The sequence below is a fragment of the Amblyomma maculatum genome, chromosome 3 (assembly GCF_055883805.1).
Source record: "Amblyomma maculatum isolate TAMU_Amacu chromosome 3, ASM5588380v1, whole genome shotgun sequence".
In the NCBI taxonomy this organism is placed as follows: Eukaryota; Metazoa; Arthropoda; class Arachnida; order Ixodida; family Ixodidae; genus Amblyomma; species Amblyomma maculatum.
The window spans coordinates 188,889,115-188,915,966 of NC_139346.1; the positions used below are offsets into that span (position 1 = coordinate 188,889,115).

Consider the following 26,852-nt stretch of genomic DNA (forward strand, 5'->3'; position numbering starts at 1 on the left):
ACCATAGTTGTGGCAGGCATCTTCTTGTCAGTTGTCAGTGAAATCAGTGCACTTCCGACTTCAAGAAAACTTGATCGGGATAGGTGTTCGGGTGTGTTGGTTTGTCATGATGGAAAATCCAGCACTTCAATGACAAGGACAAACACGGAGCACACACTCTATCCACTCTATGTCTGTCCTAGTCTTTGAAAGGCTGCATTTCTCATCACCAGAGAAAACCTCAGTGACTGTTGAACAAAATATTTAATAGTGAAATTACTATCCACAAGGAAAGACCAAAAAGGACTTGCCCAGTGACAGTAAACGCTCATGCATTTCACAACCATCTTTTATAAGTTGATAAGTTATGAAATTTGTATAAAATTAAAAAGCTTTACCTGTACAAAACAGACAAAATATGCAATCACAAAAGCAGAGCCACAATCAATTACACACACTGAAGTCATTCCCTGCCCAGACTTTGACCCTTTCTGTGCAAATTTGGATTACTGCAGGAAACGCTCTTATGACAATGCTTGAGACAAGTCGATATGAATGGTCAAATTCTGTTTCACAGACTCAAAAAACCAGTTTGTAAGTCCTTCGAATAAGACTGTTTTAAATTTAGAAAGAAAGGCCTAACGCTGTCGTACCATGTCCCTACTCAACATTTTTCATAATTTTTTCAAGTTAATACTGCACTCAAAACTACTGAAAAGTCATCAAAGATGCTAACTGCATGATGCTTTGCTAAGCAGCTGGTCTCCTATCACTGCAAAGTCTAAATGGTACAATCAGCCTTGTCATGAGCACTTCCTGCTGGTACGGCATAAAGAAAGGCCGAATTCAAATTGATTTCATAAAAGTAAATGGCAACAAGGAAAACATGTCAATACACTTCTACCAACTACAATGTATTTGCGAGAAGGGGTTAAAAGCGATCAGCCTATAAATCAAGGATCAGCAACCCTGCTAAACAGAACCTGGCAAAAATGCTCAAGCGCAGATTTAGAGCTTGTACTCTCGAAAAAAAAGCATTATATGCAGGAAAACTACATAGCTCTTGAGCACTATGGCATTTGGCTGCACGTGAACAAACAAAATAAACATAAACAAAGCACAGAACCGAACTGCCTGCTGACTTGGCATCTAGATCACTAGCCAACAAGTACAGTCAAAACTGGGAAATCACCACAACAACAAAACCCGTCGTCTCGTCACAACTGCAGCCAGGGAAAGCATTTAAAATTAATAGGCCTCAATGAGTGAGCACTTACTAGGCCCTTAGAGGCAGTATTCAGCACTGTAGTGATAACACTTGCGTGCTGCAACTCAGTGCAATTTGACTAGAGCCCAATAACAGCTTACAAAGTGTGAAACGTTCATAGCCATTAAAAACATAAACAATGAAGCATATTTATAAAGTCTTCTGCTATGTATGCGAGAAATTTGACACTAACACAATACAAAACTGGCACAATGCAAACAAAGTTTATCGCTAAATCACTGGCACCAAGAAAATTTCTCAGCAGTAATCACTCAGAGTTGGTCCGAGACGCTGAATTTACACAATGAATGCCTAAACATAAAAACTGAACTCAGACCTGTCATAATAGACCCTGAACTACCTTCCTCGAACACTGTAGTTTCCTTTTCCTGCAAGGCGTCTCCTTCTTCCCTCAACACTTCCAATGTACAGGTGCCCCAACGATAAAACGGAGCATGGGCTTGTGAAAAAACTTCTCTGCTTTGTTCGAGCTGCTGATGAGGCAAACACTGAAAAATGTAGCACTGGTCATCTGGACATTCTGCATGCACCCAAGCTGCATGCATGTGCATGCGTTGGTAGAGCACGTCACTAGAAAAAAATATATTTGTTCATTTGCATGGTCCATTTTACTTTTGGGGCAACTCTACTGGTAGCATGATAGAAAAACAGCGCAAAAGACGTGCACGGAGGAGAAGAACGGACAGGACGAGCGCTGAACTCACAACTGAAGCTTGTGAGTTCAGCGCTCACAACTGTTTTTCTATCATGTCACCATACCTACTCGCCCAGATGTCTCTTCTTCTACTGGTAGGCACAGCAAACCATCATGCACTACCTCATGAAACTTCCAATAATGTGTTAGCACAAATTTTAACCTTCTTTTTGACAACACCCTCACGAGCGCATCACCTGTCCTCTTGCTCAAGGAAACCACAACGAAGGCATGTTTCATTCAATGACTAAACTTCAAGTGACCATGACAAAACAAATACAGTAAAATCTTGTTAATTCCCCAAATTCAGATTATTCGAACCAGGAACACAGTCCCAGCTGGTGCCCATGAAAATCTTTGGCATCATACACTGGCTAATTCGGAAATGGGCATTTCACATTGATTAATTTGGACAGGGGATCCCATCAAAGGTACGACTCTCAAGGTTAGCGATTGTCCACATACACCTTCCCGAATGTGAATTCCACGAAACAGTGGTACCCGCGCACTTCAGACATACGCGCTATGGCAAAAGTGTTGACAGTCGCATAGTTTTTTTCACTTCTCTCAAATTCACACCAATCCACCAATGCCATCGGGTAAGCGCAATCAGCCAGCCGCATAATTTCAGACGCTGCTTAGAGCGTCACTGGTGTTTTAGTTTTATTTCTAGGATGGTGTCACGTCATTCTAACACATAAGCAAATTTCTCTCTCTTGCATTCTTGCATTCTTGTGTACTTCCTCCGCTCCTCTAGTACGCTGAACTGCACAGTCAGTTTGGTAGTGAAGCATCCTCAACATGCGATAGGCCTGTTTGTGGAGAGGTACCACTGCTACAAGCCTCGCACTGCGAAAAAGGCCGCAGCGACATGACTGCAGAGTATTCCGATATTCCCGATAGTGTGCGCAAAGCAAAGAAATTCGTTTTGATTTCCGCTGTATAGATAACCATATTCCAGGTGTTGGATAGATCAAATTACACTGACCAAAGCCGTTTTCAACAGCTTTTTTGGGGCATTCGATAATTCGAACTTTCGAACAATCTGAACATTTTTGCTGGTTCCTTGCAGGCCAAATTAACAAGATTATATATGCACTGAACGGAAACAAAGAGTGTTTTTCGTGGCCCTTTTAACGCTGCAGGAACAGAAAAAAAGTGTTGCTTTGTTCGCTGATGGCTAGCACCAAAGAAAACATCAACCTGTGGTGTACAATTGTTTTATCAAAAACCTTACTCAGTAAATAGTTAATAAGACATTGCATGTCATTTCCTTTTAGAGGGTCCTGCTGCTAGACATCTTTACTGTTGCCTGTAAGTTGTGGTAGAAAGAAAAGGTCATTCATTCAGTACAGACAATGAGTGGCAAGGAGGATGACAAAGCAGTTATAAATGTTGACAATAAAAAAACTTTGATATAGACCCTGTGATTGACAGGTACTAGGATTCGTAGAGAAATACTTGCCAATACTGATCAGCCAAAATGGCATATGAACATAAGTGAAATTTGGTGAATTATTCAAAAGGCCCAATTCTTGCCCAATAGTAATAATAATAATAATAATAATAATAATAATAATATGTTATGATAACACCACAGAAACGTTCTCAAAGCACTGCAAAAAATTTTATGCGTTGTCACATACAAGTCCCCACACAAGCTTTCAAAAAAGAGAAAATACAAACTGTTGAATTTCCCCACTGTCCACAAGTGCTGCCCACAAGTGCAGCCTGCCATTCAGGTGTGCACTATTCCTGTCACCTAAGCAAGAGCAGAGCACACATTTAAATTTATGGTTGTGTGCCCAGACTGTAAGCAAATTATGCCTTTTTATATTTCTGTACTCAGAAAAATTTTGCGGGCACCCGTATACATAGCCTATAGGTTGAATGCATAAGAAGAAAAAAAAAAGTTAAACCCGCCCACAAGCTAAATGTATTTGTTTTCCATACACCCAATCACAGCTGGCTGCCAGGTTAAAAATAGAAGTAAAAGCAAAGTATACTTTCCTTAATCAACATTCCCAAGAGACGGGAAATGCTATTCAATAAAAATTTGGTTACAAATGCAAAACGATGTGAAAGTTTAGCTTCAAAACCAAATTATTTCCTCTGGAAGAAAAAAATCGCTCTATGTAAGTACAAACACACACATATCAATGCAAAATGAAACACATATTGAGTAACCTACAAATTATATTCATGAATAATACACGTCTTAGAAAAGCCACACGAGACAAAGTGGAAAAATTATGATTTGGTTGTGTCAGTGAGCAATTAAACAGCTCGTGGACTGCTGACTCTGCTGTTCTATAAGCACAATCTTTCATATTTCATTTCTAGCCTGAACACAGCTCTATGCTGGCTCCTTTCTGCCACCTCTGACTGTGTGTGCACAATTGTTTCCTAGGGCCTACGAGGGGTGCTCCATGGAGCACCAACGGCTCGAAGCCATGTTCATGCCAGAAGTGCTGAAACGAACGACTATGTTTTAGGAGAAGTAAATTACATCGAATTATGCCACAAGCCCACACACACAAGAAAAAACATATAAATAGTTACCTAGTTGCAACAGCTGAGATGTGCAGTTTACACCCAGATCCCTATCACATGGCAGTGACTCACCCTGAGAACTAATCTCACCCCACAAAGCCATAAGGCAATCAAAACTTTAGTACTTTAGTTAAAAAAAAAAAAAAAATCTGTGAAACCTTTTTCCAGTAGAGTGAAGCTGGGCTAGTCAGTATGAATTTGCCAAAATGATGGGAAAACAGTGCACTGACATGGAACGCAAGAAGAGGCACCACAGGTCTACACCATTTCCTCATAATAGTGCTAATTGCAAATACCTGACAATGTCTTTCAGTTCCTGTATATGCTGAAAATTAAGGTAGCCCTAAAACAACACAAACCGAAAATGACAGACTTCCCTTAAGATCTGCATATTTGAAGTATTTAAATATAAAAAAAAATGTTACCAGCATTTTCTTCAGATATTGATACTTGATATGCATTTAAACATGACCCCTCTGTTACCAATGTATATAATGATGAAGTTCATGAAGCATCCATTTGTGCATTGTTCAAGATACACAGTCCGTAAGGCAGAATTGACTACTATACTGAGTTGATACTACCGTGAGCAAGGACACACAGTATTGGACGTTACGTTGAGTCCAAGAAAAGCAAAGCACAGCAAATATAGGCAAGTCTGAAGTTGTCAGTGAGCAATGACACACTTATCTCTCTTCTACTGTAGCAGCTTCAGAATCCTGCACTGTTCTCATTTAAAGCACTCAAGTAACGAGCAACTTTTTCAATATCAATTCCTCTCCTTGGGCAGCCATGTAGCAGGAGCAAATTCCTCAGAAACATTCCTGAGAAGATATTACACACCTGCAAATGGTATGATAATTCATCTAAGTACACCCACACAGGCTAATTAGCTGAAACACCATTCCTTTTTGATTATTTATGTTTTCATATCAATACAGAATGCATTACGAGGTCAAAGCATTTTGATCATTATCCTTTGAATACATTACTTTGTATCAAAGCTTCATTTGCAATAAGATCACATATATTATATCTCAGCTCCAAAATTAAGGCCATAAATTAATGCACAGAGCTGTGCAGCATAACTTTCCTATAACTGTTCTTTGAAAGGCACAGAAACAGACATACGACGATAGTCGAATTGAAATCTGCATTGCAAGTGAAATCTCAGTGCAACTGACACTAGATATCCTATCTACTCTAGCCACCATGACTGAAGCAGGGCAGCACAGGAGTCAAGCAAATACAATCCCATGTCAGTTCTCGGCCAAAACAAAAAAAGCTTTGCTTCACCAAAATGTGATGTTGCTCATCGCAGTTTGTGAAAACGCAAGAAGTTTTCAGACCAGCACTGTCCACACTTGGAGCCACCACTCTTGTGGAAATGAGGTTCACGGGAGGTCCAGCATGTTGTTCTGTTCGTAGACAGACTGCGTGAACTTGAAAACTTTGTAGGCTTCCTCCGAGACAGATGTCACCAATTCCCGCAGGTTCAACTTTTCTTCAGGCAGGGCCTTTGCAAAGAGCTGCAAAAAAAAAAAAAGACATATTAATATGAAGTTGCATTAATGTAATAACATAGAAAATGCTTCAATAAATGCCTGTTAATCAAACAAAAGAAACTCAAATCAGTACATGACTCCAATAAGCTGTTCCTTGCAGTTAAAGGAGTACAGACACTAAATTCAAGCGGAGTTCTGGCTTTGAAATGATGAGTCAGAAAACGTGGACAGCCATGTGAATTACTCGAAAGAGCAGTGCCTAAATTATAATTGAATTTTTCCCTTCATACTTTTTTCGGTTTAAACTGCCATGTCACATGAGGCATGATCATTCCTTTGTTCATTTTAATTCACAAGAGCTCTTACACGAGCTTTCCCAAGAGTTTTATTCATGAAAAATAGGTGAGCAGCAATTACATAATGCACTTTTGCAACTCATGTGACCTAAACTCGTTTGTGACATGAAACGATTTCTTAGCAGTTGAAACTGAAACTGGACGAAAAAAAATTTTGCTTATAAATTATTTAGCTGCCATAGGTGAAATCCCGGTCCCGACTCATGTACGCTACTGTTTCGCATAATATTCCACAGAAAAAAAAAAAGTATGACTAATAATTTGGTGTCTTACTTTTTTAACATATAATACTTGCTTTTTGCAGACATGGCAATTTAGTTGGCTTCTTTCCAGAATAACAAACTGCACTAAATTATCACTACAATATATTAATGCTGGAAGTGGAGCTTGAAATTACAAAGCAAACCATTTTAGACTCAAAAGCTTCATTTTGGTGCCAATTTCCAACAAGCTCCCCTATCATAACCTTCACAGTATTCATAGCACACAAGACTAACCCCTTTGGCTGGCCAGCCTCTTCATTCTTCCTTTCATTAAGTTTATTTCTTTCTCTTTCTCTCCCTCTCTGCAGAACTGCTCGTCTGCAACTAGGTAAACTTGTGTGTTTGCAACAATTTTATCTCTTGCTCATTATCCCTGCATGATATGAAATTGGACTGCACTACTATATATACAAATCACTAACTTAAAGGGGCATGAAAATATATCTGACATTCCAAATAGCCTGCACATGGTGCTGGCTGTTTGATTTGATTCACACCACACACTTACTATTCAAAGTATTAAAACCTTGTAAATGCTTGGAAATTAATAAATTTTGCTACAATTAAACTCGTGGCCAAACATTATCACAGTGCATGCAAACAGCTCTTTGTCGTTTGCATACACTTGACAAAGTTGACTTTTTTTTTGCTGATCTTATATACAGCCAGCCTGTGGTAGCATTAGGTTGGGCATAAAGCCATTGTTCTGATGACCACCAAGGGACTCCGCAACACACCAGCAACAAAAGAATTAAGCCTCATGTCAAGACACACTCAACAACAGGCAGTGAACGTGCAGGTGAAAAATGAGAACAGGAGCCAACAATTCTCTCCCTAACATTGAGATAACAAAAGACATCACACACAAGGAGGCTGGGCTTGTTACCCCGTGTACTGGCACTAGCTACTAGTTCGGGTAGCTCCTGTGAGATGGAAGGGCAAAATAGGAATCAAATCTTTTATTTTACGTCCACAGAGCAAGTGATCAAAAATTATGAGATTCAAGAAAAATCATCAATAGCCAGTAAGTGGTTTGAAACAGGGTCCTTTGCAATGTAAAAATGTAGTTCTGCAAGCTCAATCCTCGAGTGATGAACGGCAGCCTGACGTCAACCATCCTATTTATCAGCAGCCAAGCTGAATCCACTGCTGGACAAAGGTCAATTATCTAAACCTAGCCTTGTCTGACCTAAGCCACAACCATGTTATCCCAGTTAATTTTCTAGGGGCTTGATAATATTTTCCTACGCTTCATATCAGCTCTATCACTCTGACATACAATAAGCTGTAATTTATGAAATAGTACAGCTTTTCTACTTCTATAACTGCACAGCTGTAGCACATAAAAACAAGGGATGGAGACAGAGGTGGGCACACTTACCATTACAGCTACACGAATATGAACCAACAAGCCCATACTTCGACCTTAGTTTCAACTTCCCTTCCCTCTTTTTGGTCTCAGCTACAATAACACCAACTCGCACTGGTCTTTTAATCTGTATTGCTTTCTTCATTTTTTATATGTCCATTAACAACACTTGGCATTCTTCTTTCGTTCACATTTTTTGCTGTTCTGCTGTGATCAGTCTGTGCATATTAGAAATACTAATTCAAGTAGAGGAAGTGAAAAGAAATTCACTATGATGCAGTATTAAGCATCGAGCCTATTCTGTGCCAAGGCCACCAAAGCCAAATGGCTCGCCTCCAAATCTCAAAATCCAAATATTTCACAACTGTGACTTCATTCCTCCTCTCATTTCGCAACTTAAAATCAGAACTGAAACTTCATTAATAAAACCTCTCTGTAGTAACGTCACTCGGGAATTATTATATCAGGGCCTTTACTATATCATTTGTTGCTCATGGCATGGCCCTGAAGATGCTTTCTGATGAATTAAATGGCTACTTAGAAACACATCTTGTTGCTTATTAAAAAATGAACACTCCAAAATACCTTCAATCTTTCTCTTATCATCTCTTTTGCTTTTATTTTGTGAGAGTACCTCTGTAGCACATGCAATGAGGCCATGAATACAACCGACTTCGATTTCATGTGAAAACGAATGCCTTGCACTAACACTTTGTCATCTTCTGCTATTTCTATCATTTAAGGGGAGAAGCGAGTGAAAAAAAACGCGATTTTTATCAAAAAATTGTAGTTTGTTTTTTTCGGCTTGTTTCAATATCTTCAACCTTTCTTCTTTCATATCCGCCAACCCCAGCCTCGGAAGTAGATGAGAAGTGATAAAAGTCTGCAATGCAAGCACTCGAAGTGATGGACCAATGGGCAGAACAGGATTGCTTTTATTACAGCTACGAATTTCAAACACCGCGTCTACTGCATTTGTGGCATTACAGGCTGGTAGAAAGAGCTTTTTGCATTTTGTGAGTCCTCCAGCAGTTTTAAAAAAAGATATCAGGAACAAGTTTTTTTTTGTTGTCCCCAAAAGCTGCCCCGCCACTCTCCAAACTGCTGCTCCCATTGGCTGAAAGGTGCTGTACTGCATGCTGTCGGATTGCCACATAGTGGTTCACTCAGGGACAAACAAGCTTTGAGCAAGTTTTGGAGAAGCTGTAGGTATCCTTCTTTTTCAGGAATTGATTTTGCTGAGTAATGAGTATGACAGCCTGGGGGTGTCAAGGATGTCTGATAAAGAAACTCCTGAGGTCAAGTGCCATCGTCGCCACATGTTGAAGAAAGCTTGCACTGAGGACAAATTTCGGAGGCAACCCAAGAGACCTAGATATGTTGCAGGAGAATTCTTAAGAAACGTGGTACATTACAGCTCCTTAAGCTACATTTTCCCAAGTTTGTTAAAAAGAAGCATCATATTCTTTTACTAAATGTTCGCTGAAATTTTAAAACCCTTTTTTCTTTGTTTATTTTCAAGCAACAGTACTGCTTGTGCAGGACATTACTACACCTGTCGATGTTGTATAACTAGGGACGTTCTTTAGTATTTACAAAATACAGCAATGCTATTCATTATTGCAATTTGCTATTGTGAATCAGATGAACATTAGCAAAAGCACTGTAGTCATGCCAAAAAAATAGCAACTTAAAAAGTAATATTTTTTCACACCCTAAAAAATTTATAGATATAACACTTTCCCTCGTTGTGTACAGTGCATAGCAATGAAGAAGATGAAATACTGCTCACTGCGCTTTGTGAAATTTATACTAACGCCAAATAGGTGCACAAAAACACCTACCGATTTCAAATGAATGACTTGAAAAAATTCAAGCAAACTAGACAGGCAGGAATCAACACAGACTTGAAAACAGCTCGTAAAAATTGACCTAATGTGAAATTTTCAACCACCTGGCTCTAATATTAACAAAAATATTTCATTGTGGAGAATGTCTCCTTAAGAGGCAATAGATGAGAAATGCATGTGGCAGTCAAACACGGCACAACTGCACACGCCGTGCCTTCACTTCTTTCCACCGCTGCCTCGGTCTTCGCATTGCACAGTGCTGCAAATGTTCGACTGTTTCTTCCCTTCTCTATTTCTTACTACACTTTTAATCTCTTTAATGCTCTCAATGGACCACACCACTTGCTTTCCATGTCAGCAGAAAGCTTTACTTTTTTTTTTCCCTACTTGCCACATGCTTTGCCTCATGGCTCCAAGACCCACGTAAAGTTGGCTTCTCCTCCGATCTGGTAAACTTGGTGGTAAAGCCACCAAAAAAAAAAAAATGCTTGCCTTGCGATCCTAGGTTGCGTGTGTGCCGCGATGCCTTTTGTGAAGTATGTCACTACAGCCAGACGTACTTTAACCGATTTTTATCAAACTTTCTTGACTTTAACGGGAAACAAATATGCTGTCGTCTTCATATATCTGGGTTCTACTGCAAAATTTTTCGAAGAACAGATTATAATGGCTAGGGTGCCTGTCTCAGCTGCAGGAGGTGGTTGGTTCGAAACCAACTGCTCGACAACCACCAGTAGAAATGGATACAAGGATACCATGGCGACTGGAACCCAGCTTTCTTCAAGGACATATACTCAGAAGCTCTGTAAACTCTGATGTGTCTCTCTCGTGCCAAAGCCCAGTTTCAAACAACCTTGCAGCCTGCAAAAGTGGCTCCTCGCCATTTTGGTTCTCTCAGCAGCAGCAGTTTTCATAAAAAAAAAAAAGGCAACAAATAGGCTTCTACTGCACTGGGCAGATTTCAGGTTGTCTAACGGCGGAATTAATCACTGGCTTTTCAGCGCAACTACTTGGCCCTAGACCCTTTTCCCAAGCATTTCACCCAATAACAGCCAAGCGTTGGGCCAGGGGAAATCTTGTACCCAATGGAAAACCGAGGGGGTACTTGGTGGAACTATTGATCGAACCTAGTATCTCTTGAATGTAAGGTATATGCTCTACCACAGGGCCACTGCTTTTGTTTTTAGGCAGAAAATTCATTTTTACTAATGGGTGCATATCTGAGCCCATGCCAGTATTACGCCCGCCCCTTCGCTTTCCAAACTAAGCAGCTGCATCACTATAGCTATAAGAGGCTCCAGGGAAAGTGCTGAGAGCAATGATCAAATTATATCTGAAGTGAACTAGTAAATGCCACAGCAACAAAACATGGTAGAGATATGATGAAACCAGAGAGAAAACAAGGCACTGAACCCATTTCTGACAACTTGAATTAGAGTTGTAACAAAAAATTTGGGAACACTTCAGTTCCACCTTCAAGTGTATGATGCGACAGTGTTAATACCTCCGGTTATGTGGCTCCCCTAGCGGATCACTGTTCACATATATGCACTTGGCTACTCACTTAAAAACTAATTCCTTACTGTGTGCCTCTATCACATCGAACCTATTAATTAGCATCCAGTCACTAAAACCTAAAGACCACCAAACATAGGTACAAAGCTCTGTTATAGCTAAGCCGTACAAGCATGACTGCATGGCATAGGGGTAGCATAGGGTCCGACTTGAGGTTCAAAAGTCCCAGGTTCGATTCCCATCTGAAAAGAGCTATTCATTGGCAGCTCTTGCCTATTGAGTCTTGTCATTAGGCCTCATGACATTACACAGCTTGCCAAACAGTGTCCAGCTGCGTCACCTGACAACTACCATGCCAGAGGCATGCTCGTGACCTTTTGATCACAATGCCAACAATGCTGGTGCCAGATTTTCTGGCAAAGAGGGTCTTTAATGACACCATGTTAAATGTTTAGCACTTGACACCTCTATTCTGCAGTCCCCTTGTTCCCTCTCTGCTTTGTTACTTTGTCAAAAAGCTTCAGGTAGGCAGCTTATCAACAAGAGAGCTGTTAAGAGGAATTCAAATGAGGAGAAAAAAATCTAACCTCCTGAATCTTGGGGAGCGTCAACATCGCAATCGAAGCACCCTTCCTGATAAGCCATGGATGATACTTGGCAAGAGTTTCGTCGTAGCTTTCCTTAGCCAGCTTCCCAACAGACGCGTCATCATTGGCAGTGCTAATAGCTCTGCAAAGAGAAGAGAAAAATATGGCATAGAACATATTTCTTTCTTCCTCGGTTTATTCACACACACTTATAGATGAAGAGCAGATGCTACTGTTCCTGCTACAGCAATTCGTGGCAGTCCATTATGGAAAATCTCCTTTGTCTTGATGTAGTGGATGCACGTGGGAGACTAAACGCTATCTTAATGATATCGAAATTCAGAAATTAATGAAGAATTTGTGATCCGATAAGAGTGAAACTGAAAACTTTAGTAACTGCAGAGGTTTCACTAGTGACAAATGCGATGGCCATTCCCAACCAGTCAGAAAGCCAGAGAAAAAGAAAACCTGGAGACACCGCTCTGCATTGTACAGCAAATGGATAAAAGTCTAAGTTATGGTCAGGCACGGGTGCTGGATTGTCTTCCATTCCCCATGAACTCTTGTATTGTGCTCCTTGCATAAAATGCACATTTTAAATAGACAGGGGGAAAAAGTGGATCCTGAAATATTTGGCACTCAAAGAGTTAAAGTAATTGTCTTAACTTACACAAGGTGGCATAATTCTGCTAGTATTGCATTCTAGTGCAGTATTTGGACAAAGCCCCATCTCAAAAACAGTACAGCTGAACAAACCATGGTTCACCAACAGACCATACCATATGCATGCATGCACGCAGACTGAGGAATGCCTAAAATGAAACAGCACTCACCGAAGTTGTTTATACGAGTTGCCCTCTATACCAGTGCAAAGCATAGAAATATGCACCTGCTACTGAGGGCTGATGTAGGAAAATAAAAAAAGAACCAGATGCTACATGCCCCTCTTGGTTCTAACTACCATAAGTTCATAACAGGTTAATGTGATTACGCGACAAGCTCAGCCGCATTTCGGCAGAGGCTGGTGGCCGCATTTCGGCAGAGGCGAATAGCAATGTGCCCATCTACTGTGCAACATCAATGCACGTTAGAACCCCAGGTGTTGATATTCCTGGAGGCCTCCAGTATGCATCCCGCATAGTCCGAGCCACTTTGGGACACTGAACCCCACGAGCCAAACCAAACCAAACTTGGCCAAAGGAGTTGAGGCCTGTAGGAACAACAGCACTGAAAGGAAAGACAATAAATCCAGAGGTGTCCAGTAATAAGCTTGAAGGAAGGTCGTACAGTCAACTGCTGTCCACAATTGCCTCAATTTTTGAGCCACAGCGGGCACATTTATTGCATATTTCTTGCATGAGAAGGCATGCACACCCTCAGCAAGCCAACAAGAACTTTGCTGCCTGTAACCATGTTGCTAGTATAAATGCTTCAGTAAGCTCTGGATGTTCTAAGAAGGCCTCCCCACTCTTCCATCTACCCACTGCTTCATAGCATTCATGCAATCAACAAATACTTAAAAATTCTTTATACATTTATATGAAAACAAACCAACATATATTTCAGAAAGCTGTCTTGCTTTACTCATCTATAACAAATTCAGCCATGCCTTTTACAAAACAACTATAAAGTGATGGCATATTCTTAAGACTTTCAATAGCAGACGACTCTACCTCACATGAGCTCCTGAAATTCGTAACGAAGGCCCAAACTCACAGCAAAATCCACAAAGCGGTTGAAGACTGCCCTAATAAATGAAACCAGTGTGTTAGTGCAAGAGGGCAGTAAGCCTGAAATCATAAATGTTACATCTGGTGTTCTAGCGGAAGCTGAACCGGGAACAACCGAAAGCATCTGCACTTTGCGTGGCTCTCTCCCTGACATCATCAAGGCCTTCCAGACTCACTAGTGCAGTCGGACACCTGGAAGACGGAGCCCAACTCCTCTAGCGCCCAGTGACTTTCGATAATGTCTGTCTTTGTCTTATTTGTTAGTCACTCTCGTCACAGCAAATGTGTGTGGATAAAAATATGTGGTCCTAGTTTGGCCGGTCTTGTCATGTTTTTGTTTCATTCCACCGAAGCAGACCTTCGGCAACTCTGTCTTAAAGAACCTCCTCACAGCATGAGCAATATGTGTCTTGAAAAAATCTACGAAATTAACTCTTATTGCATAAAGTCCTCCTTATCTTCAAAACGATCTTCAAATGGAATGTAGACCCAGCTTAAGTCAAAAGTACTAGCAATAGCACTGCTGTTTGTTTATGCAATTTTCTTTTTTTTTCTTTTTTTTTTGTCATTTTCACACAAACTGTATAGTTTTATGCATTGCGTTTGTACCTGCTGTTGATATACTGTATTTTCAAATCCATTCCTTTGCTGAAATACATCTGCACTGCAGGGTATAGTGTAAACAAAAAAAAACTAACAATTCAACACTAAGAAATATTTGAAAGGTCACATTCTCACCTGAAGTGGCCAATAGCTTAAAAACAGCAGCAAACTATTTCTTCTGCAGTGCCATTAAGCATGTCATGCATGAGTGAAGTAATCTATTACACACAAAAAAAGTATTCCAGGTTCCCTCACACTATGTATGTATGGCTGGAAAGGCATCACAATACCTGTGGTCAGAATTAGACACATATTACTATATATACACCCTCTTTTGTGCCAAAGGTAAGCAGGTGTTTGTTACATAGCTTTACGCCAGAGCACATACGGCATCCCTTAGGTTCATATTTAGTGTAAAGTATGGAGAACCCTTTCCCAAACCTTTCAAGACTTTTTGACATTCAGGGGTGCCATAAGAAGTTTTGTAAGCAGCAAACCCCATTGGCAGTTATTTACTGGCAGAGAAGATGGTAAATGCACACGTTTTAACAAAAGTAGTAACAGATAAATGCCGCAAGGAGTATTAGCGTCGCCGTAAATTCAAGGGCCTATGCAATAACAATTTGGACACCAATTTACGGAATTCATGAGGCACATTCCCGCCAAGCCATCCAGTTTCTCGTAAGCAGCTATAAACCCCCACAAGGAAGATGCAAACCCAGGCCCATATGTACAAATACAGATATTGCCTTGCTCCTTTCAACAGCCTATAAAGCTCGATAGGGCAAGTGGTACCAATACACAGCATAACAAAAAGGACAGACTGATGTCCTGTCACCGTCATCAGTTCCATAAAGGTTCACTTTGCCCAGAGAGAGATGAAGCAAATTCTCTTGTCATTGTTGTTACCAAAGAATTGGTGAAATGAAACTTTTCTCTTCATTTTGTTACACAAATATTGCCACCCACTTCACAGATGCTAGTTAAAATTCTACACATGGTTTTACCAATCACCAAATATGAATCTGAATAACACTTTGCTCTGCCTTAAAGTATGATAGCACTAAAATGTGCTTGCCAAGAGTGAACTTCGTTTGCTTGCGGGAAAGGAATGTACAAATACTTGGGTTGGACCTTCAGTAATGTCCAAGAAGACTATGCTCACTTGAAGAGACTGGCGACAAACTCCAGTGCCCTATGTAGCCGGAGTAGGGTGCGTGACCCGGATGGTATCTTCTCATTTGCAATTATCCCGGCCTCTTTCTCATACTCAATCATGGTTTTAAGTGTTTCGTAGTTTTCTCTCTTGTCAGGTGACTGCCTGTATTCCTCCAAAATGTCCAGTTTGCTCTTCACATCTGAGTTGATGAAACCAAACAGAGAGCCAAGATCCTCAAAGAACCTGGCAAAGAAATAAAACCATATGATGCACACGAGACAGAAAACATAGAAAGCAATGCATAAGAATGAACCACTGCAGAAGCAATAAAAAAGGCAATAAAGCCCCAAATTACACATATTAGCACATTTCAGATCAGACAGTATGGGCATACTGCAATGGCCACTTCACTGAATCTAATCTAATCCTCCCGAACATCAGTGATGCTTGCTCAAACATCATTCAATTAGACCAGCTGTCTGATCACAACATCATTAATGGAATAACTGTGCACTTACCTTTCAGAAGGCAGACCTAAAGCAAGAGCACTGAATACTACAACCTTCGATGTAATTAATGCAGAATGATCCTGTTTTGTAGGCCAATTCTTGAATACGTTTTAGTACCATAGAGATGAACAAAATTGGATCACATTAAAAATGTGTTTACTGGCCTAAATGTTTGACCCTAATGATTAGGAACAGCAGTTCTAAGCGATCATTTAACCAGCAACTTCAGCATCTAAGAATAAAAGAATGGTCAAACAAGCAAGCCAACAAATACTGACTTTGATCTTTGGCACTTGAGTGAACAGAATGGGACAAATATTTTCAGGCTTAGATTATATACACTCACTGTCACTTCCTCAACCAACAGTTACCGATGCTGAAAAACAAATTCTGGTAGGTAATGAATCTAGGCAATCTACACTCACTGTCACTTCCTCAACCAACAGTTACCGATGCTGAAAAACAAATCCTGGTAGGTAATGAATCCAGGCAATCATCCTGGTGTAAGTCTTAGTGAGAACATAAGCACAACCGTGCCTAAGCACGAGTGCACACGGCTTGTTTAGCAAAGCATTTTGACGCGATGGCACTAAACGCCTCATTATGAAAAAAATCTGGCATGGCGTTGTTGGCGTCAGCATTGTATGAGCGAAAAATCACAGGCATGCCTCAGGTCGGTCATGGCAGTTGCTGCTAACTTGGACTTCTCCTAAATATACATCACAGAGCATCATGAGAATCTTGGGTGTCTACTTTTCACAATCAATGTCATCCCACTTAATTCCTAATGACCTAAACCTGGTGATCATTCACCACCACACCACTTACTGATACGCCACTTAGCTATCAGTTCATTTTATTAACAAGTGCAGTCTGCCAATTACTGGAACATGTCATGCAATTCCAAATTATAATCTACTTAGATGGAGATAAGAGAAGTAAACATCCAAAAGCTTTCACGAGGGGTATTCTCGTGCAGCTAGTTGCATTTATTAGTGACAAGCTTTGATCTACTGATGCCGGCAACCAGCTAAGCACCACATTTTTATACCTTTCATATCCTTGCATGTAAGTTTCCAATTATTCTAAAACCAGTTCACAAGTATTAATAACTATGACTCCTGTTTTATTCGTTGCACATCCATCATTTCACAAGAGAGTATCCTTGGCCACTCCTTTTTTTAATTCATATCAATGGTTTGCTAAATGGCTGCAGTTCCAATTAAAACTATTTTCTAGTGATTGAGTTATCTACCCCAAGATACTCACTCATGATGCCCATCAAGCAATGTAATCAAGGTTATAGTCAAATACAGCTAAAAGGGCAACTGTGGATTTTCTTTTATATGCTAAGTTCACAATTACATCATATTTCTTGATATCCCCTGTCTCAAGTACAAAGTCGACTAAAACAGTCTGCAAACAGACACCGAAAATGTGCTTCAACATATCTATGACAAAACGACAGACCAACCTATGACATCATGGATACAATCACAAAACCTAATGTGTGCTTGTTGACTATCAGAAATAACTAAAAACAAGTGCCGTCGATCAGCTAATACAGAGTGTATATCGATTAGCGTGCAAACTAGACAAAACATTATGTTTGCAAGGTTGCCTGTAGAAGCTACTCTGACTGAGGCAATGAAATAGGAATATTAAAATTAAAATTTACTGTCCTTGTAACAAACTGCCACCCAGCTGAAAAAGTGAGCCCACTCAAAATTTGCATGAAAACTGCAAAGACTGTGCCATGAATGTGTTAGTAAAATCAATGGAGGCAGAAAAAAATATCATCGCAAAAAATTTACCCCCACATTCGCGAACTGAACATCCAAGACCAGCAGAAAGCAGATACCCTCACATTTAGATGCTCAAATGATGTATACTACACTAGTAGTTTGACCTAAAGTTGAATATGCATGAGCCCTTTGGTTGGTTGGTTTGTGGGGTTTAACGTCCCAAAGCAACTCAGGCTATGAGAGACGCCGTAGTGGAGGACTCCGGAAATTTCGACCACCTGGGGTTCTTTAACGTGCACTGACATCGCACAGCACACGGGCGCTTTTTGCTTTTCGCCTCCATCGAAAAGCGGCCGCCGAGGCCGGGATTCGATCCCGCATCCTTGGGAACAGTAGTCGAGCACCGTAACCACTGCGCCACCCCGGCGGGGTACATGAGCCCTTTGGGACCCTAGTCAAGCTTACATACACAAAACACTGAATCCCTGCAAAACCATATTGTTTATTTCACTTTCTCCTGCTACTCACTGACGGCCGTACTTCAGCACCACAGTTTTCAAAGATGATATGGTTTATTTATCACTTCGACAAAAACCTCACTTATTGCTTTTTGGTAAACATGACGGATTGTCACAGACATTTTATATTATGATTGCTTTCGAATAGCCTCTGCCACAGTTCTTTGGAAAGATCACCTCAAAAAAATCAGAAGCTCTGTGACATCTTTTCATGAACAATCATTTACACTGTGCACCATAGCTGAATGAAATAAACTGCCATACCACAGATTAAAAATGTTCATTTCTATCAATTTCAAGGAACTTATATGGTCATATCCAAATCGTGATATATCCCGTGAGCCACTTATCAACACGTTTCGCCCCCTCTGATTTTAGCTTCATTTCTATCAATTTCAAGGAACTTATATGGTCATATCCAAATCGTGATATATCCCGTGAGCCACTTATCAACACGTTTCACCCCCTCTGATTTTAGCTGCCATTCTTATTTCAAATTTCTATGCTGCTTTCAACTTTTTGGTTACACAAAATTTTCTTTTTTCTGCTTTCAATTCTATTACTGCTTTAATCTTCCTTTAAATCTTGCTTCTTTTTCTTTTTTCTTTTTTTTTTTCGAAGTGTCACAAATCGCTGGATCTGCTACAGTGTGTTTCATCCCCCGACCTCTTCTCCCATATTATGTCCAGAGCGCATGATCAAAGAGCTGCGTGTAATACCCTCTTTTAATAGCATTTAGAGGTATCTGAATGTATTTATTTTTAATAATACATCTCGTCCCTAATAGTATTAGGGACGAGATGTTTCTCAGTATTCTCAGTTTCTCAGTTTCTCAGTATTAAATACTGAGAAACTAACAGAAACTGAAACTAAAGTCTTCTAGGAAAGCATGCACACCTTGTGATCTCTGCTCAACGCGACGCCGAATATGTGATCAAAGGAAGCAACCGATCAGCACGAACAGTGGATACGGAACAATTGCGTTGCTTACGCTACTGTTCTGCGACATGCGAAACCTTGCAACGCGATGCTGTCTTAACTCTGACGCAGCGCAAGAAAACTGGCAAAAGCAAAAGGACCCTTACAACGCACGCAAGAATGCTAGAACATCGATACAATTTCGTTCTCGTCAAGATCACTGGGGGACAAGAAACTGTCGATAAAGAGTAACGGTACCGGACTCCACATCCCATGAGTATCAGATGCTCTTCACTACCCATCAGCACACGTCACACACACTAAAGGTTAGCTTGGTAAATGGGCTAACGTTGTTTGCCTTGATCCATGACCACAAAACAGCTGTACTGTAAAGATCGCACAGCGTCTACTTACTTGCTGAGCTCCCTGTACGCCGTTATGTAGGCGTCCATGTCAAGGTCGACTTCATCTTCAAGGCAGTCCTTCAGGTTATCAATTACGACTTGGAGGCTAAACACTGACATTGGAAGACTTGAAACACTGAGCCAGTGCGGTTAAAGCTAACACGGTTTGAGCGGTGGCTCCTAAAACGAGACGTAACGCGAACAAATAAAAACAAGAAAATAAAAGCTCACTGTTGCCAGCCTTGTACTTCACTTGGGCTGAATACGAGTCAAGCATTTGTTCACGGCTCGCGGCAACAACTGGAGAAAGCACGCGCGACAGGCGATACAGGGCCAAGCGCACGCTAATGATTAAGGGTTTATTGTTCACATTGCCCTTTAGAATGTCATTTTAGGATAACCGAAAGGCACGATGGCAGTAATCAGTGCGACTCTGCCGTTCCTTTACCACCTTCCTTAGCCATAATTCAACGCACACAGAGTGGCACGATCTTTTTTTTTTTTTTTTTTTCGGTTTGTTCTTCAGTGCCTCTTTGTACTTTGGAACCAGGAAGGAATAACCTTTAACTACAGATTGCTTAGCTTAACCTCACTGGAACAAATAACAAACATTTATAAAAAACAGTTGTCTCCGAGGGTTTTAAAACTGATATTTACAGCTATTTCAACAGCTACTAAAACATGCAAGTCAAGGTTTACAGTTTACCTTCCTGAAACACCAAATCAAGAGCTTGGCAATACAGCTACATTATAGGCGCACCTTGTCTAAATATTACTCTGTAGCTGTGTTTGAAAACAAAAATGTGCCAGGTGATGAGCAGGTAGTGAAATGGGTGCATAATAGTCTCGATTTTCTCCAGTCTCCTACTTTAATTTCCGCATTTTCAGCATTATATGAGCACATAGTACCCTGACCAAGCACCACTTCCGCCACCAATAAAACAAAAACAGAAAAGAATTCATTTTGCGGCTTTATCCTCGTCCTTCATGCCCTGAAATCAGAATACAACAGCTAATGGTAAAATATATTTATTCAGTGTAAATAACAGACGTTACAATAAAAACACCACTGATACAATACTTAATAACTTCACTGTACACCCTCCCAAGCAAAAGAAGAAAGGTGGATGTGCATATGCACTCCATGGCAGAAGCATATGTTGTTATATCACAGTACACGTCCTCTGCAGCAAATTAATAATGCATTAAATACATAGAATGTAGCCATTTAACCAAATATTTTACCCTGTGCCAAGTTGCTCAATCTGCTGTAGCATATGTGGTGCAGTCAGAATGAAAGCTTGAACAATGTTCTCACACATGATGGTTGCTGCATAAATGCAGGAACATATATTTGCATCTGCCTAGCCTTTTTTGCATTTTCTTAAGCCCTGTATAAGTCTATAAGTTCGTGTTTCTGTGCTGCACAGAAACATGCAGTGCTAGTTGGCAGTAAGGAGGAGATGAACTGCTGAATTGAGCTTTCAAGCAGTTTGCAGCTGTGCGTACAGCCACCAAAGGAACCACATTAATGTTAACATCCTCCATATTTTTCTTAAAACACTTCGTCTGTGCTGTTATAAACATTGGCTGTTCACTTGAACATGAGCATGCAGCATTGCTGAGAAGCTGGCCTAACATTTGTGAAGGTCCATTCATGATAACAGTGCAAATCAACTCAGTACATGCATATACAGATTTAAGTCTAAAGCTGAGAGGAATCTCTCAAAGTGAATGGAGTTGTAAACGAGAGTCAGCACTCAATACTGTCAACCCAAGCACTGCCACATGGCTACAAAACAAAGCTATAACTGTTCACACAAGCTTCATAGTCAATAAAAAATTTGTCTAGGAGGTTGAACCCAAACCTGCTGCCTGTCCTGGGCAGGCACTTTGTCTGCTAAGCTAACCAGGAGAGCTAGCAGATGGCAGTACGAGAGCTAATTGATCAAAAACTCGAAGTGGTAATGGTGTTACACATGTGTGCATGGCTGACAGGCTGAAGTGAATAAGGCAGTATTCATCTAAAGGTACTCGGCCACGTACAATGTAGCTGAATGTCTTATAGAGATAGCAAGCTCAAGACATATTTATGCAAGCAGACGTGTGCTATCAACTAAAAGCTATTGACATTTCTTCTGTACAACCTCTGAACTGCTGAAGAACACCAAATTTTTTTACGCAAAGAGGAAGATACTGCGATAACATTACAACCTTAAGGTAAAGTCACTTAAAAACAAATGAGATACTGCGATTACATTACAACCTTAAGGTAAAGTCACTTAAAAACAAATGAATGGTAGCAAACAAGGAGATTCAACAGCTGACATTAGCACACGCAACATAATATTGCTGTATGCCAAAAAGCTGATAACAAAACAGCAAGTAAATTCAAATGTAGATAAAGGTACAGTCGTGAGCAAAAGTGGAGAGACCATGCGCTTTGAGAAAACTACCCACCAGCTTTTTCTGACAGGGAAACAGTTATTTCTGAGAATTGCATTAGGTACCATGCATAATATACTTGCCTTCTTGCCCAAGCAATTTTCTCTGGCATATCTTTTTATGCATCAAAAAAGCAAACGTAGGAGTTAGCGTGGTCTCTCCACTTTTGCTCACGACTGTATATTTATGACAAAAGGAGAGTGGGCGTGCCAACTTTGTGGCCTCATAATCACAGTGAGATGCCACCAACATCAAAACTAGGCAGCAAGGCTATCCGTAGACAAATTCCCAACTGTGGCAGCTCAAGGTCATACGTTTCTTACCCCAGAGCAATAATTACCAAAATGGTATGCAACATATTTCTCTACTACCAAAAGCTAATCATTACAAGGGCTTGTCTTGACGCGCTTACCACGAAAGACTGGCTGTATCCGTTTTAAAGGGTAGAGTAGCATATCCTCTGGGATCCACACCAAAATAGTGGTGATGACGGCTGCATTTTATTTACGAAACTTGCCAGCGATACTGACACTAGCGTTTCAAAGGTCTTCCTCAGTATATAAAAGCTCGGATTTCAGCAAGAGTGGTCTCTTTGGGATTAAAAAGGCAATGGTAGCCTATCAACACAGGCTAACTCCTACTTTTCCTTATTTCCAACGTGAGTGCAGCACATGAGTAACAGTGTTTTGTAAGCTAAGCCGACTACCACTAAGCCAATTGTGGCCACTGCATGAGTCTGAGTGGTATTTAAGAGTACATTAAGTTAAGAAAGTGGAATTCTTGACTTCATTACTCTAGCTTCATTCTGAGGAACACAACTCCACGTCGTCAATTTGCTGAAAACCTTTCCCGTGAATTTTAGTCCTGCAGTTAAAACTGTATATTAGCACAAAAGAACTAAGCTTTCCTCAAGTGTCAGGAGGCTAAAATCTTTAGAAGGAAGTCCTCATTCTCAGGTTCACTGCTTTGGCTTGCGCTCGAGTTCCTGCGGAATGTAGGCAAGCAATAATGAGACACTGCATCAGACGCAAGTCTTTGGCCTTTGGTCATGACATAGTAGAAGTAGTGAAAGCTGCTGCCAAATTCAAATGTTTCGAGAGACCAGCCATACTGGGCGTCCGCATAGAGCGGGCTCCGGAAGTGGGGCTGCGCAAAGGTGATGGATATGAAGCGGCCGCCACTGCACAGCACACGACTGACCTGAAACGAGCACAGCATGATGCATGTTAGCCTCCTGAGCACAAGAAAGTGGTGCAAAAAAAAAAAAAAAAAAAGGGCATTTGCTTGAAAACGTTTAATAAAAAACACCTGGTGGCAAGTTAAGCAGGCATAAATAAACGCGATTTCAGTCAGCAGGAGTAGACGAACTAGATCAACTCTCTGCCGCAGGCAGCCTCGGGTTGTCAAACACTAGAATAAATGGACTCTACTACATTATACCCGACTCTAATCGTGCATTGCTATAAACTACATGGCACATCAAATTTCTGTACAGCAGAAAGGCTGTACATAATACTGACTATAAGAACACATGAAGTTTCACTGCTAAGTTTACTCTGCATTACGATCATTACCTAAAAAACCACTGAATTCCAACTATGTAAGCATTTCATGAAACAAAAATGCAGCACAGATGAAACAACATGAAGGAATTAAGACAAGCACACACACTGACTACTGCCAACAGCAGCGGTTTATTTTCCTAAGCCAATTTATTCCAGCACGAAACACCAAAAGCTAAAGATATAAAGAGATCTGATGAACAAAACCTGCCATGGGAAGCAATCTTTCAATCCATTTAGCATTCTTAGACTAACCTTCAGTTTCAACAAATCAGTTTAACAATAACAAAGTTGAGAAAAGCTTGAGCAGGAATATAAATCAAATGTTTCTCAGTTTAAATTCTGCAAACAGAAATTTAAAATAACATCAAACATTAGACAACAGGCAAAGTTCCTTTTGGTGGACAGCTTTGTAGTATCACAGAAGCACAACAAAATGCCAAATTTACCTCTTTCAGTACTTTTGTGACCAGCACCCTGGTTGGCTCAGATATTGTCCACGGGTCCTTTTCTTTCACCATCATAGCATCTAGTGTGGCCTTTTCAATGACAACATCAAAAGAGCTGCTTGGAAACTGCAAATTTGTGGCATCCATTATGTGCCATTTCATCTGAGCACAGTCACCACAGTGTGATGCCATGTTGTTTATCACCACACCAGAGTAATCAATATTTTCAATGTTCTTAAAGCCATCCTTGAACAGCAGCTCACTGAGAGGGCTGTTTCCACAACCTGGAATAAAGAAAAGGAACAAAACAATTCCTCAGCATTGCGTCACAAGAAGCATCAATGAACAATTAAAAATACAGTCGTGCCTCTGCATATGACCACTATTAATAAAAGTATGACTCAAATTGTAAACAGTTTTTCTGAGGACCAAACTTCTTCAATAGATATTCGTCCTCTTGCGAAAACTTGCTATTGGGGCAATGGACAAGATAAAAATGCACAAAGCCCACTCGGACCATATATTTATGTCACATTAATGCAAAATGCAACAAGAAAAGAATTACTACTGTCATAAGCAGATGTTTTATTTTATTTATTTTGATGTGCAAATTTGATGTGCAAGCTTTCAGTCAACTCAGTGCTGATATGTAGCTGCAGTTTGTACCATGTGCACAGCTGTCGGAAATATTTTCATTTATCGATGAGATGCCATCAATGGCAACATTGACTATTATATGAATAACACTGCACCAAATTATTTCAAGCATTATGGCAGCTCCCAAAAATTTTCGAATTTCCCCTTTACTGGCCTCCACTATGCTCAAAAGCAGACCTTAATTATAGGGTGGTATTATTGCTTTTTCGGAATATTTGTTACTTTGCCATATGTTATTATGAATTACTTGTTTTGTGGTTAGTTCTGCACAGGGATAAAAGAGTTCATATTAACTATGCACGGCTGTAGTTGAACGTGAAACCCAAGAATAATCTGCACTGCGATTTAATATGAGGTCAACAGAAATCAACAGTGTTCATGGAGATGAATAGCAAACCAATGTAAGTAAATATGGATTCACTGAAAGGCATGCTTCTGAACTTCTAGCTAACACAAGGCAAAGGCAAATGAATTTACCGAATGAAGGAGGTTGAAAAGATGGACGGAAACGCTGTAAAGTGCGCCAGGGGTAGAACAACAGCAAACGCAGTACAACCCTCACACGGTAATGATTTCCTACAGCTGCTCTTGCTTAAACCACTGTAGCGTCAAAAATCACTAAACACATAGCATTAAAATTCCAATACAAAGTTACGAGGTTGCTATTTCGCTAGCAAGCACATCGTCTGTAATCGTCAGTCATCTGGCCGAAACATAACAAATGGCTAAGCATGGCGTAACAACCACTACAAAGTCCAAAACGATTTTGTGTGCGTGCGTACAACCACTAAACGTCCAAAACGATTTTGTGTGTGTGTGTGTGTGTGTGTGTGTGTGTGTGTGTGTGTGTGTGTGTGTGTGTGTGTGTGTGTGTGTGTGTGTGTGTGTGTGTGTGTGTGTGTGTGTGTGTGTGTGTGTGTGTGTGTGTGTGTGTGTGTGTGTGTGTGTGTGTGTGTGTGTGTGTGTGTGTGTGTGTGTGTGTGTGTGTGTGTGTGTGTGTGTGTGTGTGTGTGTGTGTGTGTGTGTGTGTGTGTGTGTGTTAATTGGGCGTTCTCTCTCCAGTTAACTGTTTTGGAGTCTTTACTTCCTTTGGGCCTCACGGATACAATTGATAGAAACTGACCTGCGTTTACGACGACCAGGCAAACAGTTAAGCGGGCATTGCACACAACGCAAAATTATCAGAAATGATACCTACCGAGCATAAGTATCCGATCGGTTTTCTTGACATGCCGACTGATGAGGTGGGCATATGTGTGGTACGGTAACAACCAGTCGTACGTGGTCTCAGTTAGATACCTGTCATCCCAGTAGGCCACATCACAGTAGCTTGCATTTTCCTTTGGAAGGGCCATCAAACTACTCACACTGCCTGCAGCATTAGTCTGACCACGACCTACTCTGACACTAGCGAAGCAAGTAGACCCGGCTTGTCAAAGGGTCAGAGCTCAAAGCGGAAAACGTGCTGGTAGCAGCCAGCAAAAACCACGTGGACAGGAAAATAAGAGAATACGCAGAGTAAGGACAACCCTTACGAATGAGAACGCCTCCATCTTCGTTTCTCCAGCCGCCATGTTTATGTTGTTCACTCTAGTATTGAGGAGGCTGACTCTACTTCCTGAGTTGACGCAAATTGTTTTCAAGCAAGTCAGCGTATTAACTCTGTTTCTTAAGGCTTTCTACACACATGCGCTAGTGAACATTTTTGAAGCAGCTTGTGTTAATTAATCAGGTAGAAATTTTGGGAATAAATATCTCTGTAAAACCCACTTTCTTAATTTTACAACAAAGTCAGGTTCAAAAACCGAAACTGGAATGTGTGCTTGTTCTAACAAAATTTAAAACTTCAAAACTGCGGCTTTCACCGAAGTTTCTTCTTCGTGCCATCAAGTTTATGCCCTTAGCAATAAATACTAAAATCCAGCGTGGGGCATTACCAGGTCCGCGAAATGATGATGAGGTCATGAGGCCACGAATGACGGATCGATGGCTTTGCAGTGTTCTGCAACTTTATCGAACCCCCGTTTGAAAAATTCTCCCGCCTAACTGGAGGCTCATTTGCGCTGAAACTGCGCATAAAGCTTGCGAGTTGTCCCCTTCTTTACGAGGTAAGTGCGACAAGACAGGAGTGAGGAGCGAAAAACGCCAGCGCAGCGGAAAATTTGCGTTTGCGTCTTTTGCTCCTCAGTCTCGT

The 26,852-nt window shown here is 40.7% G+C and overlaps 2 protein-coding genes across 3 annotated transcripts; both read right to left on the reverse strand.

Annotated features, from left to right (window-relative positions):
* Window positions 1-224: 224 nt before the first annotated feature.
* On the reverse strand, window positions 225-19,770 carry LOC146197227 (ceramide-1-phosphate transfer protein). Its single transcript, XM_084599020.1, has 4 exons — window positions 19,556-19,770; window positions 15,458-15,694; window positions 11,960-12,101; window positions 225-6,043 (listed from the first exon to the last, which is right to left on the reverse strand). Exons 1-4 carry the CDS (start codon window positions 19,663-19,665, stop codon window positions 5,909-5,911), a joined length of 624 nt encoding a protein of 207 aa, XP_084455146.1. The 5' UTR covers window positions 19,666-19,770; the 3' UTR covers window positions 225-5,908.
* Window positions 19,771-20,546: 776 nt separating this feature from the next.
* On the reverse strand, window positions 20,547-26,271 carry LOC146197228 (EEF1A lysine methyltransferase 4-like). Of its 2 annotated transcripts, XR_014706187.1 has the most exons (4): window positions 25,857-26,271; window positions 24,002-24,285; window positions 21,812-23,190; window positions 20,547-21,759 (listed from the first exon to the last, which is right to left on the reverse strand). XR_014706187.1 is itself a non-coding variant. In XM_084599021.1 (3 exons), the coding sequence occupies exons 1-3, from the start codon at window positions 26,011-26,013 to the stop codon at window positions 22,906-22,908; spliced, it is 726 nt and encodes a 241-aa protein (XP_084455147.1). In that variant the 5' UTR covers window positions 26,014-26,271; the 3' UTR covers window positions 20,548-22,905. The 2 variants fall into 2 exon arrangements, 1 of the variants encoding a protein (XP_084455147.1); XM_084599021.1 differs by having other exon boundaries at window positions 20,548-23,190.
* Window positions 26,272-26,852: the final 581 nt, after the last annotated feature.

Coding starts and splice junctions, on each gene's coding strand:
- LOC146197227 (XM_084599020.1), bottom strand. CDS start 19,665: ATGTCAGTGTTTAGCCTCCAAGTCGTAATTGATAACCTGAAGGACTGC. Junction 12,102..15,457: donor TTTGTCGCCAGTCTCTTCAA/GTGAGCATAGTC, acceptor TTCTCTTTGCAG/AGCTATTAGCACTGCCAATG. Junction 6,044..11,959: donor CGCTCCCCAAGATTCAGGAG/GTTAGATTTTTT, acceptor TTTTTTTTGCAG/CTCTTTGCAAAGGCCCTGCC.
- LOC146197228 (XM_084599021.1), bottom strand. CDS start 26,013: ATGGCCCTTCCAAAGGAAAATGCAAGCTACTGTGATGTGGCCTACTGG. Junction 24,286..25,856: donor CGATCGGATACTTATGCTCG/GTAGGTATCATT, acceptor TCTTTATTCCAG/GTTGTGGAAACAGCCCTCTC. Junction 23,191..24,001: donor TCACAAAAGTACTGAAAGAG/GTAAATTTGGCA, acceptor TGCTCGTTTCAG/GTCAGTCGTGTGCTGTGCAG.